Source organism: Manis pentadactyla, chromosome 17, assembly GCF_030020395.1.
Source record: "Manis pentadactyla isolate mManPen7 chromosome 17, mManPen7.hap1, whole genome shotgun sequence".
Lineage (NCBI taxonomy): Eukaryota > Metazoa > Chordata > Mammalia > Pholidota > Manidae > Manis > Manis pentadactyla.
This window is the reverse complement of record NC_080035.1, coordinates 36,741,896-36,757,429: the sequence shown is the minus strand read 5'-3', so window position 1 is coordinate 36,757,429 and position 15,534 is coordinate 36,741,896. Positions and strand designations below refer to the sequence as shown.

General features: G+C 37.2%; 1 protein-coding gene across 13 annotated transcripts in view; it reads right to left on the bottom strand.

Annotated features, from left to right (window-relative positions):
* LMO7 (LIM domain 7) overlaps window positions 1–15,534 on the bottom strand; it is a 192,186-nt gene that overhangs the window by 39,280 nt on the left and 137,372 nt on the right. For 4 of the 13 annotated variants that reach the window (XM_036893911.2, XM_036893906.2, XM_036893907.2 and 1 more), the window contains 7 exons: window positions 13,109–13,307; window positions 9,547–9,799; window positions 8,929–9,213; window positions 8,347–8,619; window positions 7,852–8,055; window positions 6,295–7,011; window positions 5,286–5,315 (listed from right to left, as the gene is read on the bottom strand). In XM_036893911.2, coding sequence (XP_036749806.2) covers window positions 5,286–5,315; window positions 6,295–7,011; window positions 7,852–8,055; window positions 8,347–8,619; window positions 8,929–9,213; window positions 9,547–9,799; window positions 13,109–13,307 — 1,961 coding nt within the window. The remainder of the gene's footprint in view (window positions 1–5,285; window positions 5,316–6,294; window positions 7,012–7,851; window positions 8,056–8,346; window positions 8,620–8,928; window positions 9,214–9,546; window positions 9,800–13,108; window positions 13,308–15,534) is intronic. The other 9 variants (XM_036893917.2, XM_036893913.2, XM_036893914.2 and 6 more) reach the window with 6 other exon arrangements.

The following is a 15,534-nucleotide window of genomic DNA, read 5'->3' as shown; positions in this document are numbered from 1 at the left end:
GAATCATCCACAGCAGCCAGAGGGATCTTTTCAAAATTGCACTCAGATTACAGCATGCCTCTACTCAGCACGAACCAGTTTCTTCCCATGTTGCAAATTAAAAGCAGGTTCTTCCAAGACCTACAAGGTCCAACATCATCTGGTCCCTGCTACCTCTCTGGACTTGTCTCTCACCACATTGTCTTTCATTCATTCCTCCAGCCAACTGGTTTCCTTGCTCATGATTTACCTCTGACTTTTATACGTGCTCTTCAATCTGCCTGGTATGCTTTTCACTCAAATATCAAAATGGTTTCTCTCTCCCCTCTAAAAGGCATCTGCATAGATGTTACCTTAATATTTCCCCACCCCGACCACCCTATAAGAAATAGCAAATGCCCCTCTCCCTGGCTCACCTTATCCCTCACCCTTTTTCTCCACAGCACTTATCACATCTCAAATGTACACTTGTTTACATATATCACCTGCCTTGTAAATTGGACCTGATTCACTTGCTCTTACACCACCTTTGCCTAAAAGAATGCCCAACCCATGGCAGTACTTATAAATGTATTAATGATCCAGATAATATTCCACAACTTTCATCATTCTCCCTAGCTCTTCCATACCAGACATGGTCTGCCCCTTCTCTCAATTCCTCTAGGGCTTTAGCTATACCTTTCCCGTGGTATATAACACTCAGCATTATGCTACATACAGTGTTTATGTGTGCACACTTAGCTGATCTCCCTCACAAGTTCACATGTTGCTTGGGAGGAAAATATTAATGCAGAACACGCTCATCTAACATCTTTGGTAAGAACGAGGTTTTTATATTTAAACAAAATAAACTTGAAATGTTTCTAATTCTTTGTGAGAAACTGTGACCCCTCCCCAAAATTCTACAAACAAAACTTTGTAAGATTTATTAAAGAATATTCAGGAATTACTCATGTAATATACATGAGATTATATATGGGCTCAATTAATGCAATATATACCTAGTTAGGTATGACTATATATAAAACTGATTTAAGTTCATTTATATTCTCAAATTCATGCAAGTCATAATTGCAAAGCAGAAGGCTATTTGAACTAACATTATAACACTAAAAAAATTTTTAAAAATTTAAGACAAGGCATGATGGGAATCTTGATTACCTAACTCATGGGGTTATGTGAGTTCCAAAGCAAAAAATGGAAATGCTAATACTTTAATAATCTTTCTTGGGGGAGACTGGATGGTGTTCCCAATGTGAACAAAGTCAGCAAACACCACCCAGAGCAGACAAGTCCTTGCACAAGTCAGGCATGTGAGTTCCTTTTGTTCCCTAGAGTATAAAGTTACCTATATAAAGCCTGAGCACATTCCATAAAGGCTGAGCCAGGCACTGGAATGAGATGGGGGTGAGGGCTCCAGTCTGGCAGTAGCACCAATTTTCACCCCAACCTAACCTCATTGAGCTCCCCTGAGCCTCAGAGCCTCATCTGCTAAGAAAGGATTGTTATGAGAAATGGATAAGGTCATGTTGACTGCACTTCAATAACCATCTAGTGCCGTACACCAGCCATTCTTGACGCAAATATGACTATGTGAGATCTCCTGAAAACTAACTCCCAACGTAGTTTCACATTAGAGAGGTCACCCCAGGCCACACTGATAAAATCTAGAATGTTTTGAGTGCAGGAATCTTTCAGCCAGATCATGAAGAATTCTTTCCTCCCTTGTCAGAGTTAACAGCATAATATTAAACTTCCGAGGGCTTACTGTGTGCCAGCACCACTGCCTAGCAGTCTACATGGATCATTAGATGAAGCCCTCGTCCAGTTCTACCACTCACTAGCTGCACGTCCTTTGGAAAGCTGAAGTGTTTGTTTCTGTCCCCAGCTCTCTAAAATGCATAGAAACCTACCTGTCGACCTCACAGAACTAAGCACCAGAGAGAGCCCCAGGAAGACTGTTTGGGAAAATTATACCGGACTACACAGCTCTAATATGTTTTGTAGAACGAATTACTGTTCTACAAATCACAATTCTTTCAATTAATTTACTTGCCAGCTTTGTACTTCCTTATTTGGAAAGGCTCCCATTTAGAAATGCATTTGGATATTTTCTCCCCAAAAATAGGTCTAATATGTTGCCTTTTCACTTAGATTTTTTTAAATAGCATTTAGGGTAGAGAGAGGAAGAAGGGGAAAGCTTAAGGAAAAAGGTATAGACTATAAAACAAGATTGCTAAAATAGTATTCTTTTCTCCCACAATGCTAGTCACCTCCTACTCTCCCGGCACTTTCCGACTGGTTTTATAATTCATATTGTTTCAGCACTCAATTTCAATAAATTTTTAGATGAGTATCTAAGAAGGAAGGGATCAAAAAGTACCAACATGTAGCAAGACTTCTTAAAGATAAAATCACTGATGGGATCATGGAGTTTTTACAGCTATATAAGACTATAAATTTGGGGTCCCCAACTTCTTTCAGGGGAAGATATGAATATTCTTATTTATGAACATCAAATATATTTCTACTAGGTGTTATAGAAATTCTGTGAAATCAATACTGAAACCTAGGTGAGGAGCTTTAGAATTACCATCAACTAGGAAGATAAAACATAAGTGACTTTTTATTTACACATTTATAGTCTAAATCAGGGTTTCTCTACAGCAACACTATTGGCATTACTGAGCCAGAAAATTATTTGTTGTAGGGGACAGTCCTTTGTCTTGTAGGACATTTAGCGGCATCCTTGGCTATAAAAGCATTAAATGCCAATATCAACTCAGTATGACAATCAACAATGTCTGTAGACATTGTTGAATGTCCCCTGCAGCAAAAATCCCCCGAAAGTAACTCACATCAACTTTACTTTCCCTTTGCGTCTTATTTGTCCTTGTAGTTCTATCAAATCTTTTGGCCAAAACCCTTAAGTGAAACACGAGTCTTACTTGTCTTTGATTACAACTTCACCTTGAATCAGCATTCACTGCCTGTTGATACTGGCAGTAGATTAAATGGCTTAGTCATATTACAAAATTTCAGCTATATACCCTTACAACAAATTTCTTTGTCATTAGCAGTTTCTGACAAGCGGCATTATAATCAAGTTTTCAAAGGTCATAAAACTGTACAGACATAAATCCATGCAACACAAAAGCACATGTGAGAAAATGACTGCCACATACAAAGCATCTTATTATAAATAAAGTGACAAGTGTTAAAAGCCAAGTAAACAGTAATCCAAAAATTAACAATCTAAGACTTCAAAAGGTAATGCACACTTCTGTTTAATCGGGTCCTTACTAAAAAGAAAGCATGATTATAGGAAGTTATTTTTCAGTACAGGATATTAAGCAATAATGATTTTCCAGGTAATTATTCCAAGTCTGACAACATGCATTATGTCCAGAGAACTATCACCTAAAAATCACTTGTTTCATGTTAATATTTACAAACATGTTTATAAACATGAAAACAAGTTCTGGATTAAAAGCCTATTAAAAATCCCGCTTACATTTTGTTTTCATTGTAGATCTATTTAAGGACAACATTAGTAGCTGATAGAATACAGAAGAAATATCCATATAATAGATTTTGATTGCAAGTGGTCTAAAACACACTTGAGGTGTCTGAAGACATAGCTGTATTACTTTCCATTATTTGACAAGTCATGCATTATTTATCAGTCTCAATTGACAGACAACCTTGCTTTGTTGGTGTTACCTTGACACTAAACTGCAAGGGAATGGCCTTAAAACAAATACTGTACTAGACAAGCAACAATCTTGAAATGGTCTACAGAAGGCTTCTAGTTATAGCCCAGAAAACTCCTTAGGTTTCTGAGCTTCAGCATTTGAGTTGCCTCTCTTCTTAACCCCACCATCGAATGTATCCCTACGGAGGAACAGGCATTCAAATAGCTGTATGGGTTTACACTCCCATCAAGTACTTACACTCACTGTACTTGTACCTCTTTTAAGATAAACAACCTGTTCGTATTATAGTCACATTTACCAATGAGAATTCTCAGAGTTATCATTCAAAATGCTTGAAGCTTCAAAAAGATTTTTCATCAAGTTAAAACAGTTTTCCCGCAATGAATTAAGATTAGCAGCTTAAGCACCATGCTGAAAATTGCCTTGCACACCCCCACTGATGAAAACGCTTTAAGCACATGAGGAGCTGAATAGGGGATAATGTGCCCTGGCATGTCACCTTGAACATACGCTGGGAGCCTAATTTTTCTAATCAGTGCCTGAGAAGTACTTGCAATTAGTTGCCCATGGCACCATTACACCTTTGACATCTAGAATGGTTATATTGCTTTAAATAGTAATTTTACTAACTTTCAAGAGCATTACACTGTCAAAATCATCCAAAGCTACCAAAACTAGAGAATCTTAGAGATGAAGTTAAACCCTGGTAGGGGAAGATACTGAGTTTCTAAGGCTTAGACAAATTAAAATATTTGACATACTTAAATTTTCTTACTCAAAAACTATTAACAGACTCACAAAGTTGAATGAGGTTTCATGGAAAATATTAAGATGTTAGCTACCTAGTTATTCCTAAGAATTTATTGACTGTACATAGTGCATAGTAAAAAAGTAAAGTGGAATTTACTTTTAACTCTCAGTTATTCTGGAAATGGGAAACATTTCCAGAAATTTATTTTAAAAGACATTAATTTTTGTGGTTTGGGAAGGCCAATTTGGCTCTATAACACAGTCATGCTCGTCATGCTCTAACTTTTTACCTTAATCAGAAATCTTGAAAATGTATCCAAACCCTACTAAGGGATGATTAATGCCACTCACCATCCTAACTCATAAGGTTCCCCCGTAAACTAGTAGTTTATAGATAATACCAACTGCATGCAGCCCATCCTCAAAGTAAATGCTAATATTCTTTTTCCATCATAGATCTTCTGAAGTGTAGTTCCTGGGGCTTCAATACCCAGAAGTGAGAGTTTTGGCCTATGTAACCATCAAACAACAAAATTAATCTATCCAATCTTAGGCAAGTGCTTCTGTTACTTTTAACCAACTCCTAAACAAAAACAAAAACAAGACCTGCATTTTAAACTTCTAATAAAAACTACGGTGTCATATAGCACTTCATGCATTGAACATTCAGATATAGAAATGTTTTGTAGTTACAAAGTTAAGGAAAATTTCACATTTTAAAAATCTCATGCACAACACACAGCATAACCGTTTAGTGACATGCTAGGATAGAAATGCAATGACATTTTACACAAAGGACAAACAATATGCAGAGCTTTTACCGTGAACTACGAAACTTACCCATTCTCACCATAAATCTTTTGAAAGAGTCTAAGAAATCAGAAAACCAAAAATTAAAAGTCATTTTTCCAGTGGTATCAGTTTCTAAATGTTCAGTATCTTTAACTTAATAGCCTAATAAGAGATGGACAAATATCAAAAGGTTGTTTCTTCACATTTATGATCACATCTCAAATTCTCAGTGATCTTTTCTCTCAAGGAATTCAGAGTAAGCAAGATAGTTTCCTGATCTACCTTGAACCAATGAACGCATAACAAAGTTTCCTGTTGCCAGGAATAGAGTTAGATTTGGACCTACTAATTTTATTCAACCTAACATTTGTCCATCCCCAAGTTGAAACAGAACATTAATCAAAATAGCAAGTTGCATAACACATAAATGCAGACTCAGCATCAAAATGACCATAATTACATACATGTAAAATTCAACAGACAGCAAATTTTTTAACATTCATGCATTTTAATAAAGTTTGCATTGCACTTTAAACTATAAATTTAAAAAGTTACACACTGATAGTTCAAGAAACCTAGGTCACAGACGAAAATCAAAATCAAGTTAAATGAAATTTGCAATGCCATATTTTAAGGGAAATTTTTACACAAAAATCATACACTTCAAAATATGAGAAACACATAAAACCGAGCTACAACCAGACTGCTTCAGAAATGCCTGGACATGAGAATAAAAGTCTGTAAATATACTTGGTAAACATTTTCATGAAACATCATGTTATAGAGAAGTAGCATAGACTTCCTTAAGGCCAAAGGCAAGATGTGTATACACACCTTCTTAAACAGGCCTCATATAGGTGACTTAGAGATGTGCAAATATGGAATTGCACTTTTTCCACAAGATGACTAAAGGTTTCTCAAAGCAATGTAAGTTTTTACAGATGCTTCAACATGGCTCATGACATGCAGAGTCGGGCAATATGAGGCCGCCTTCTCACACAAGGAAGTTACAAGACCATCCATTACAAGCAAAATTCTTGCAGAAACACACTCTGACCTCTCAACCATCAGCCGTTTCTTGTGTCTAAGCCTGCTGGCCTCCCGGATGGCCTCCCACTTCTTTAAGTCCGCCTCATTGCAGGGCCCAGGGGTGAAACTGATGGGACACACAGTAGTTCCCAGCTTCCAAGATTGGATCTTACGAGTCAACATATCATCTTTCTTCTGCCTATATGAAGGAACTAATATTCTACAGCTATTACTTTTTTCTTTGGAAGGGCACGTCCTTTCAAGTACACAGAGAAATTTTGCTTGAATTTCTGGAGGAAGAGTCCAGGGTTCAGGGAAAGGGACTGGGTGGTATCTATCTGGGGCACCTGACAGAGGCACCTCTTTCTTCTGGGCTGGGATTCGGCGAACAATCATATCATCTTTTTCTAGATCTGGAAGCACAAGTTCACCTTCTCTACATTGCAGAATTATATCTCGTTCTATGGGATCATCTTGCTCAGAAAACTTTCTGAAGTCTTCAAAAGCCCGGAGTACACATGGATTTGCATGGAAAGCCCCAGTCTTTCTGACAAAGAAATCGTCATTCTCTAGGTCAGGATCCAAGGTTGACATCTCGAGGTCATCTCTATACCCTGGTGCATAAGAGAGATTCTTTCTGCGTGTTATGAGCCTTGGGCCAGCAGTGGGATCAATTCTGATATTTGTTTCAGAAGACAAGATGTCATCAGAGTATGTTTGGAGGGCCTGAAGTAATAAAAACTGACTGAAGCACAGAAAAGAAAAAGGAAGGGAGAACCCGATTAAGCTTGGGGAGAAAGGTAGCAGACCAACTAGCCAGGTACTGTGGGTGAATTTTTGTAGGGGACCAACAATGTACTCTTGCTTGGAAGAAAGACTAACATTTAATACTATCACCCATGGCTTTCCTGCATAACATTTAAAGAAACAAGTGTAGAGGGTACCCACGAAACACAGGCACCATCGACACCAAGTGATGGGACTAGAACATAGAGTGAGTACCCCTCCGTGATAGACACACAACACTTGCTTTCACCCCTTTTTTATTCCATTAGCCGCAATGACCTAATTACCATCCCAGAGAAGCAGCAATGATCTTCGAAAGTTTCAAGAGCTGGTCATCAAGCACTTTATGCAATAGACACAGGCAGTCAGCAGGAGTTAAATAAAGAAAATGCTCTGAAGCTTTACAAAAGGCCTTGATGAATCTTCTCTGCATCTTCCCATCAGACTTGCTCGTCCTAGAGTCTATCTAAAAGTTATTACTCCATATCCGTACACATAGTACAACTGTAAAATTAGGTGAACTTCCCAAAAAACCTTTTAGAAATGATTTTTCAAAGGAGTGACTGTGCCACATGTAACTATATACTATCTTTACATTATTGCCCTAAAGAAGATTTAATCCTGTAGAGATTCCAAGCTTACATGCTGGCATAGAAAGCAATGTTATACATTATGCCTTTACACTAAATACGAAGTGAATACTTCTGTACGTTGTGGTCAGAGGTTAATACAGCAGCAGAAGCTGCATGGGTGTTACAAGCCAGACTCAAGGCAGGCAGGCTCATGCAGACAGGTACACCTGGGCTCGTCAGAGGCACCACTGGTTCTCCTGGCTGCATAGGTGTCCTGGGAGTTTCTGGCCTTTTTGGTAGCCAATTCCAGCAAGAGCGAACGTCTTTGGGAGTTGCTGGCTAGCCTACGCTCTGTTTTTTGAATTCTAGTAAAAATGGTGGAGCTTCTGTCAGAGCCTGAATCCTCATCCCCAGAGTCTGAATTCTTGCTACTGTGGAGTGATGCAGAGAAAGGGGGGAGGGAGGGAAGGAGACAAAGAATTGGAGAAAATATAGCTACTAAATATAATGTCAAGATGTAACTGTGTAAAAGAGGGCTTTTTAAGATCCAAATCCTAAGTTTTAAATTTTAACAGCAATTTTTTTCTAGTTATAGGGGTTCTATAGATGTTGGAGAGAAAACGACCCTTTCTCTCTCATGCTCATAAAAAGTGCACACAGAATGCACCTAGCTAGGGTACCAAATGAGCACTGGAATAACAGAAACATGCACAAAGACAAACCTGAATCCCTGAAATTCTTTGTACCATGGTTTACAAGTTTCCCTTTTTATTCTTTTCCAGTTCACATCATCTGGGATCCAATATTTGGGAAGAAACTGATCAAAAGCATTTCCTGGGTTTGGCATGATTGGACGTAGTTTTCGCACATAAAGATCATCCTTGACAGTGTTGGGTGCACTTGTCTTTTCGTCTTCTTCCAAATAAAAAGAGCTTGAAGTTTCTTGTCCTGTTGGCCAGTTCCCCACGTTTGTGGCCCAAGCTCTCCTCTCGTTACTGTTCAAAACACCCAACCAGTTAAGATACGGCATGAGCAATTTGTGACACAAAGAAGACATGCTTTCTGGCTCACAAGGTTTACACCACTGAATGAGGCAAATTAGTTCCCATTCTCATCATTACAGCTCCTAGAACAAAGTTAAGGTGTTATAGCATCCATTTAAATTAGAGAATAGCTTGATAAACAGGGGCCAAAGATTATTATAAGTTGTGTTAAGATACCAATTGCAAACATGGGGTGTTACTTTCTGCATTAAAACATCAACAACAGAATAGACATTCCAATCCAGGAGAAATTTTTCTGACCTCATCAGTTTGTAAGCCCCAGTGGCTAATGGGTCAGCAGGAGAAAATATTTGTGGACAAGAATTAGGAGAGATGGTTTTCGAGATGCACCTCTCAGGCCTCTTTTTCATTTGGAATCTACGGTAGGCTAAGTCATCCAAAACTACATCAGGCAACCTTCGTTCATCCTCAGCGTCTGAGCCACTTTCAGAATCATATACCTCCTCCTGCCGGGAAGCTGGATTTGAAAAATCACACTCTGCTCTGCTAATTTGATGGGAAATTAAAGGATTCTTTTTGTGTCCACTGAGATCAATTAAGACAGGGAAAAAAAAGGAAGAAAATAATATAGCTCACAATGAACAATATAAATCATCCCATAAGCCAAAAGAAACAGTAAGCTAAAGGCATGCATCTAAAAAAAGAACTGGCAGATCATAGGCTGACATTTCAAAGTGGAGGAAATATCTTCAAGATATGCATGACTAAAAATATAGGTAAGAAAAAAATGCATTAGTGAAATTTTATGTCATATATGAAATACATTTCAAGAACCATTCCTTTTACCACATTTAAATATCCTAGCAAATTCACAAAGCATACTGCATTTTAAAACTCCCTCCAACCACACCCCAGTACCTTGGAAACGCTCCATCTCCTTCTGTATAGACTGGGCTTGCCCAGCTTCTTCTGTTATCCTCATTTTTCTCTGGCTTTTTCTTCCTCAAGGGCGCTGGCACATAGGATGGCTGTCTACTTTTGTTGGGTAAAAAACGATTGAATGGTAAAGCAGACTTTGGTTCAATAGCCGAAGTCCTTCGATACGACATATCATCTTTATTACAATCTTGCATTTTGGATGTAAATTCAAAGTCTGTGTCACTTTCACAACCTATAAAAAAAAAAGCACAAGAATTAGCTTTGCTCTCCAAGTTATTCATCTAACTGAAACCTACACAGCATGCCAGCTTCCTTTCCCTTAGAAACCCAGTGCTCTGCTACTGCAGAGAATATTTTTAGAAATTTGTCATGAAATTGTGATAAGATCCATTAGGAGGAACTTGCTCTGCATCCTGGAGACACATGTGGTACATTCCTCCATTGCTGCACATTTTAAGCAGAAAAAGTCCCAATTAAGCACTGAGCCCCTTTTCTTCTCAATCTTCCCTGACTTTTCACAAAATTTGTTGATGGAATACATGTAAATAAAATCTAGCAATGAAGTCAAAAACACCTAAATAAGTAATTCATAAATAACTCAAGGGAAACTCAGTTATTTTTTTTTTTAAAGCATGCAGTCATGTAAAATGCGTGAGGCCAGAGATAAGGAAGGACAGAGAAGTAAAGAGCACAATATAACAAAGGGGTTTGACAGACTCTTGTTGTGAGACCCTCATAGGCAAGAATCACACATTAATTATGGGACTTTAAAAGTCATTTGGTCCAAAGGAATATCAAGTCTCATGCCTATATGAGAACACAAATCTTAAGGCTTTTTCTTAAAAAAGAAAAAAAATGGTAGCCATGAAAATACTGGGAACCTTGTATTTTGATCCAAAATTATTTGAACACAAATTCAAAAGAATACACTTTGATACACCTCAAGGTCACATAGATACAAATACAGTTCTCTTAGAAAAATAAATCTACTCTTAAAGACACAGGAAGAAAAGAGGGTACAAAACACCAGTACAGGTACAAGCTGTATTGTCTCCCTTTCCTGCCCTTTTCTACCCGCCACCCTGTATTTGTAGAGCTTGCAAATGTGGCTTACTTCCCACCAGGGGCTCTCCCAGAGGCTGGCTGTGCACAGCACCTGAGCACTCACTGAAGGCTGCAGGCTCTCAGCACAGAGAACACCTGCAGGGCTGATGGAGCGAAGGGCAGTCTGGTCACCTCCCTCCCACCTGGAAGGAATCTACAGTAAATAATACTGAGAATAGCCGACAAGAAGCGCTTTAACACATGGCTATGGGGCCATGAGACAGGAACAGGGTAAAGGAGCATCATGATGAAAAGGGAGGGCCCCTGAGATTTACAGTCAACAGTCTGGTGCTTTGTTTCTACCACCTCCTAAGTAATACATTTTTTTTTTAATAAGAGGAAAAGTCTTAAAGATTCTTGCCAAAATTTGTACGTGTGGAAGTCGATACAAAGAGATATTTCTACTTCAAAGAGATATTTCTACTTTGGAATTGTTAAACTTAAAATCTTTTATTTTTGAGTCCAGTACAGTTTGCAGAATAGCCACATATTCTTGACATAATAAGAGATTTCCTATAAACCCAAGGAATCTGCCTTTGCAATTCTGTTCACCTAAACCTATCATCCAAAACTGTGGTGATCATCAGTTTGGGACTACAACCTGGTATATACCAAAGTCTAACACACTGATCACAAGGTTTTATCTTGGTGGTGCAGGCTTTTCCTTCTTCTTCCTCAGTTGTCATTAAGCCTTCACTTCCACTCTCTTCCAAAAACATCTGCAACTCCTTTTGCAAGATCAGGAGGCAATGACAGTGGCCCTCTGCTTTTCATCACAGATACCTGGCACCCAATCCAACAAGTATTTGGAGAGAAGACTTCAATTCCACACCACTGAACCACTGCTTTTGAACTGACAGAGTCTGTATACTCCCACAGACCCTCAATTTTTGTCCCTTTTCTTCTTTGTTGGCCAGATATAAATTTAAATATTGCATGCTTCAAGTTTTGCAGTCAGGATAAAATAATATTGTGGGCTGAGAATTTCAGTTTCTACAGCTTTAATCAATTAGCTGAATTATAAACTCAGATCTGTTTCCTTAAAACTATTAGAAAATAGTCACCTGTGCTATGAAAATGTCACACTTAGTCAACAACCAACAAATGGGCAGCAATTATAAAGTTAGCTCTTAAATAGTCATTCACTTTTCTTAATTTTGAAATGCCACTACTGCTCTAAAAACTAAAGAATTTGGGTTTTTCTTATAGTACCTAATTTGTGGATTATCTTTCTGAAAAAACAAATTCATTGCACATTGCTTTTATGTAACTTTACATCAGAAGAATAAAGCATAATTATTCATTAATGATTCCATGCTGAAATATTTAGGACAAGTATAATGTATTCTGAAGTGTCTCAAAAAATAAGATGGATAATAAATAGAGGGAGGGAGGTATGTGATAAAGGAGACATAGTAAAATGTTATGGCAGAACTCAGTGGCAAGTAGATGGGTAATCACCAAAATTCTTCCAACTTCGCTGATGTTTGAAATTTTTTATACTAAAAACATTAAGAGAAACATAAAAAATATAAAAGTAATTATCAAAATAAACAAGCAAAGTAAAATCCCTAACAATCTAGCATGAACTCATAACCAGAATTCTTTTTTTTTTAATGTTGACAACGGAAACACAAAATATTTCAAGAAACGACCTGTAGTTTCAATCTAGTCAAATTTGAATTGCTAGAAGTTTTAAATTTCTGGTATCACCTAATTGCCATCGGAAGAAGACCTGGATTTAAATAGCTGATTTGACCATAATTTTGGAATTTTGAAAGAAGTTTCCTTCTCGTAACAGGACATTAACACATTCCTTTCTCACTCTGTCCTGGGTTAGCTCGGACCCTGACAGAAGCAGAGGATGTTTTTTAACAGCATGTTAGTATTGTGACTTTATTAAAGTGGCATAATATTCCATCATGATAGATACTAGTCATTTTTTTGAACAGAGATAATTATAAAAATACTTTTTCTGTTTTTATCTTTTAGGGAAAAGTCAAGAGAAGGGAAGAAAGAAATTATTTAGGAACTAGAACAGATTTTGAAAGAATTGTACTTTCTTTTTTGTGTTTAGATATACCAGTGAATAGGCCTCTTAGGCACAGATTATTAAAACTGAATCTAGGGAGAAAAAGAATTAGAATAGATTATCACTGACAAAACAGGTCACAGTTCATTGTCTCCTTCCTTATCTTCTATAAATATAGAAGGGAAAAAAAAGTGAAACTATCGCTTCTTCATGGCGAGACATTGAGGGAGGAGCAAAGGATAAAAAAGAAAGAAACCCCCAACTATATTCTAGTCTCTATGAAAAGCCACTTGTGAAATTTTAGCCTCTATAGTTTTTGCTCCATTTTTCTACTCTCCTATTCCCAATTTACTCTTAACATGCAAAGAAGTAAAAGCAAATTGACAGTAAAAAAATGCAACTCACCTTCACGTCCCCCTCTCAGCGTGGTATCAGAGGAGCAACTCGTGAATGACCTAGACTCGAGAGAGTCCAAGCTTTCAAATGAGTCTTCTCTCTTATGGTTGCCTGGAGGAGGAGGAAATTCTCCACGTTCAGCACACCAGATATCACCGTAACCACTGTCCCTGCCAGTCCTTTTCAGGCAGCTGGAATCTTCAAGTGCCTAAAGGAAGATTTGTTAAAGCACAGTAAGCTAGCGTAAACGTCCAAACCTGTAACCAGTCATTACTTTGTTTGCATAGATCAAGTTGTTGTGCTACATTTGATAGATGAGGCCATGAGATTTCCCAGGTAAGCATAGAGGAAAAAGAATCTGAAAAATCAGAAATCCGTAAATGTTTTCCCACAACTAATACTTGGCACTCATGGGACAATAAGGAGGTATTCAATAGAATTTACTAAAGTAGTAAAGCCTATCTTAAAAAAAGGAAGGAAGAACATTTCAATAAAAGAAAAGCTAATAATTAGGACAAAATTCAAATGCTAAATAAAAATCAGTGACTATTTACAATTCTCTGGCAATAACCTTGAAAGGAGTCAAGAAAAAAAAGCCAAGCATAATTTTGGTATCACAAAGAAGATAATAAGATTATAATCAGCCTCCCTCGAGAAAGTATTTGGGGTGGTATATATTAAGCAAGAAACCCTATCAGCTAAAGTTCTCAAACAACAACCAAAAAACCCCCCAAAAAAAAAACAGCTAAAAGAAGGGCAAGGACAACAAGCACATAATTCATAGAATAGAATTCATTTATTTTCACTGATTATGAAACCTAGATCTGGGGTAAGAAAACCAGACTTGTTTGCTGACATTCAAAATTTTCCTTTCCTGGATTGAAATAAAATATTGTTTGGTTCATGTAAGAGATATATAGAAATACAGCAAATGTTATTAACCATAGGTTTGTAAGTTATATAGCACTAATTCAAAACAAGTTTTTAAAATTAATATTTCTCCATGAAAGTTAAAAGCGAAATACACTTTTTAAAATTAGGGCTTAAGTATAATTTATAAAGCACTTAGCAGAGTCCTGATACCTAGTAATCAATAAGTATCTAGTGACTAGTTTGGTGGGTTTTTTCTTTTAGTATGGTGAAGGTAATTTTGTGATTAATGTAAAAGTCAGTAATGTTACTACCAGAGAAACTTGCTAACACAGAGGCAGATTCTAATAAAGAACCTAGGAATTCCTAATAACTAAATATAACATGTGAACTTTGAGTATATCTTGATTCAGATAAAAAGAGCTATGCAAGATTGTTAGGAACAGCTGGGAAATTCTGAATATCAACTAGATGGTAGTGGAGAACATGTATGAATTTCCTTAAATATAAAAGACATTGTAGCTCTATGGGAGAATATTCTTATTCTTAAGAGATGCATGCTGAGTATTTAGAGGTGCTGTACTGGCAATTTACCTTGAAATGGTTAAGTAAAAACAGACAGATGGATACATACATTAGACAAGGCAATACACGAAATTTTTGATAATTGATTCAGATGGTGGATATCTGGGTATTTGTTGTACTGTTCTTTCAACTTAATTATGAACATTTACAACATTTGAAAAAAGAATATTTACAATGGGTAATTAGCACCTGTCTTGGGCGTACTTTGGTTAAATTGTTTGACAAGTGTTTGAAGCATCAGTAAGATCTTGTAGACTTTTGTGATATTTCATATGCTTTAGATGCCAGCAACCCTAGCATTAGAGTTGACAACCTGTCATGAAAATACAAGGGCCTACCTTACACCCTGTTTCCAAGCAGATGGGGAAGCTGGGCCTAGTGCTGGTACTACCATAAGAATTCTCAAAATACAAAAAGATTAAATTTTAAGTAAATCTCTGGCTCCATAGGGATCCTTAGACATATACTTGTTGAAAACTCAGAGTTGTCATCCACAATGAGATGATTTTTGACCTCATAAATGTTAGTTATTGATATGGGCCACTTCAGTTACAAAAGACCCTGAGTCAGGCCATGGTGATGTGGTTGTCAAGAACACTTTATTCTGACAACTCACTTAAAATGAGTCATCTCCAATTTATAGGGTGACTCAAGTACAACCACTTACCCCAGGTATTTTTTTATTGATATTTTGGATTGGCCATTAATAGTTATCTATGTCAGTGGGCAACATTTAATGAATGCAATGATTTTAACAGAACACATGCAAAACAGATCATATTTTCACATACTTCTTATAGCTATCTCCATTCCATTGTAATGAAATGGAAATAACTGTACATTTATGCATCAAAAATTATTTTCTACCTACTCTGGTTTTGACACTGGTGACAGGAAACAGCTTTTAATAAAGCATTCCCAGCACAGACACTGTACTAGGATTATTCAACCCGAGTCAGACGGCCATAAAAAGAACCAAA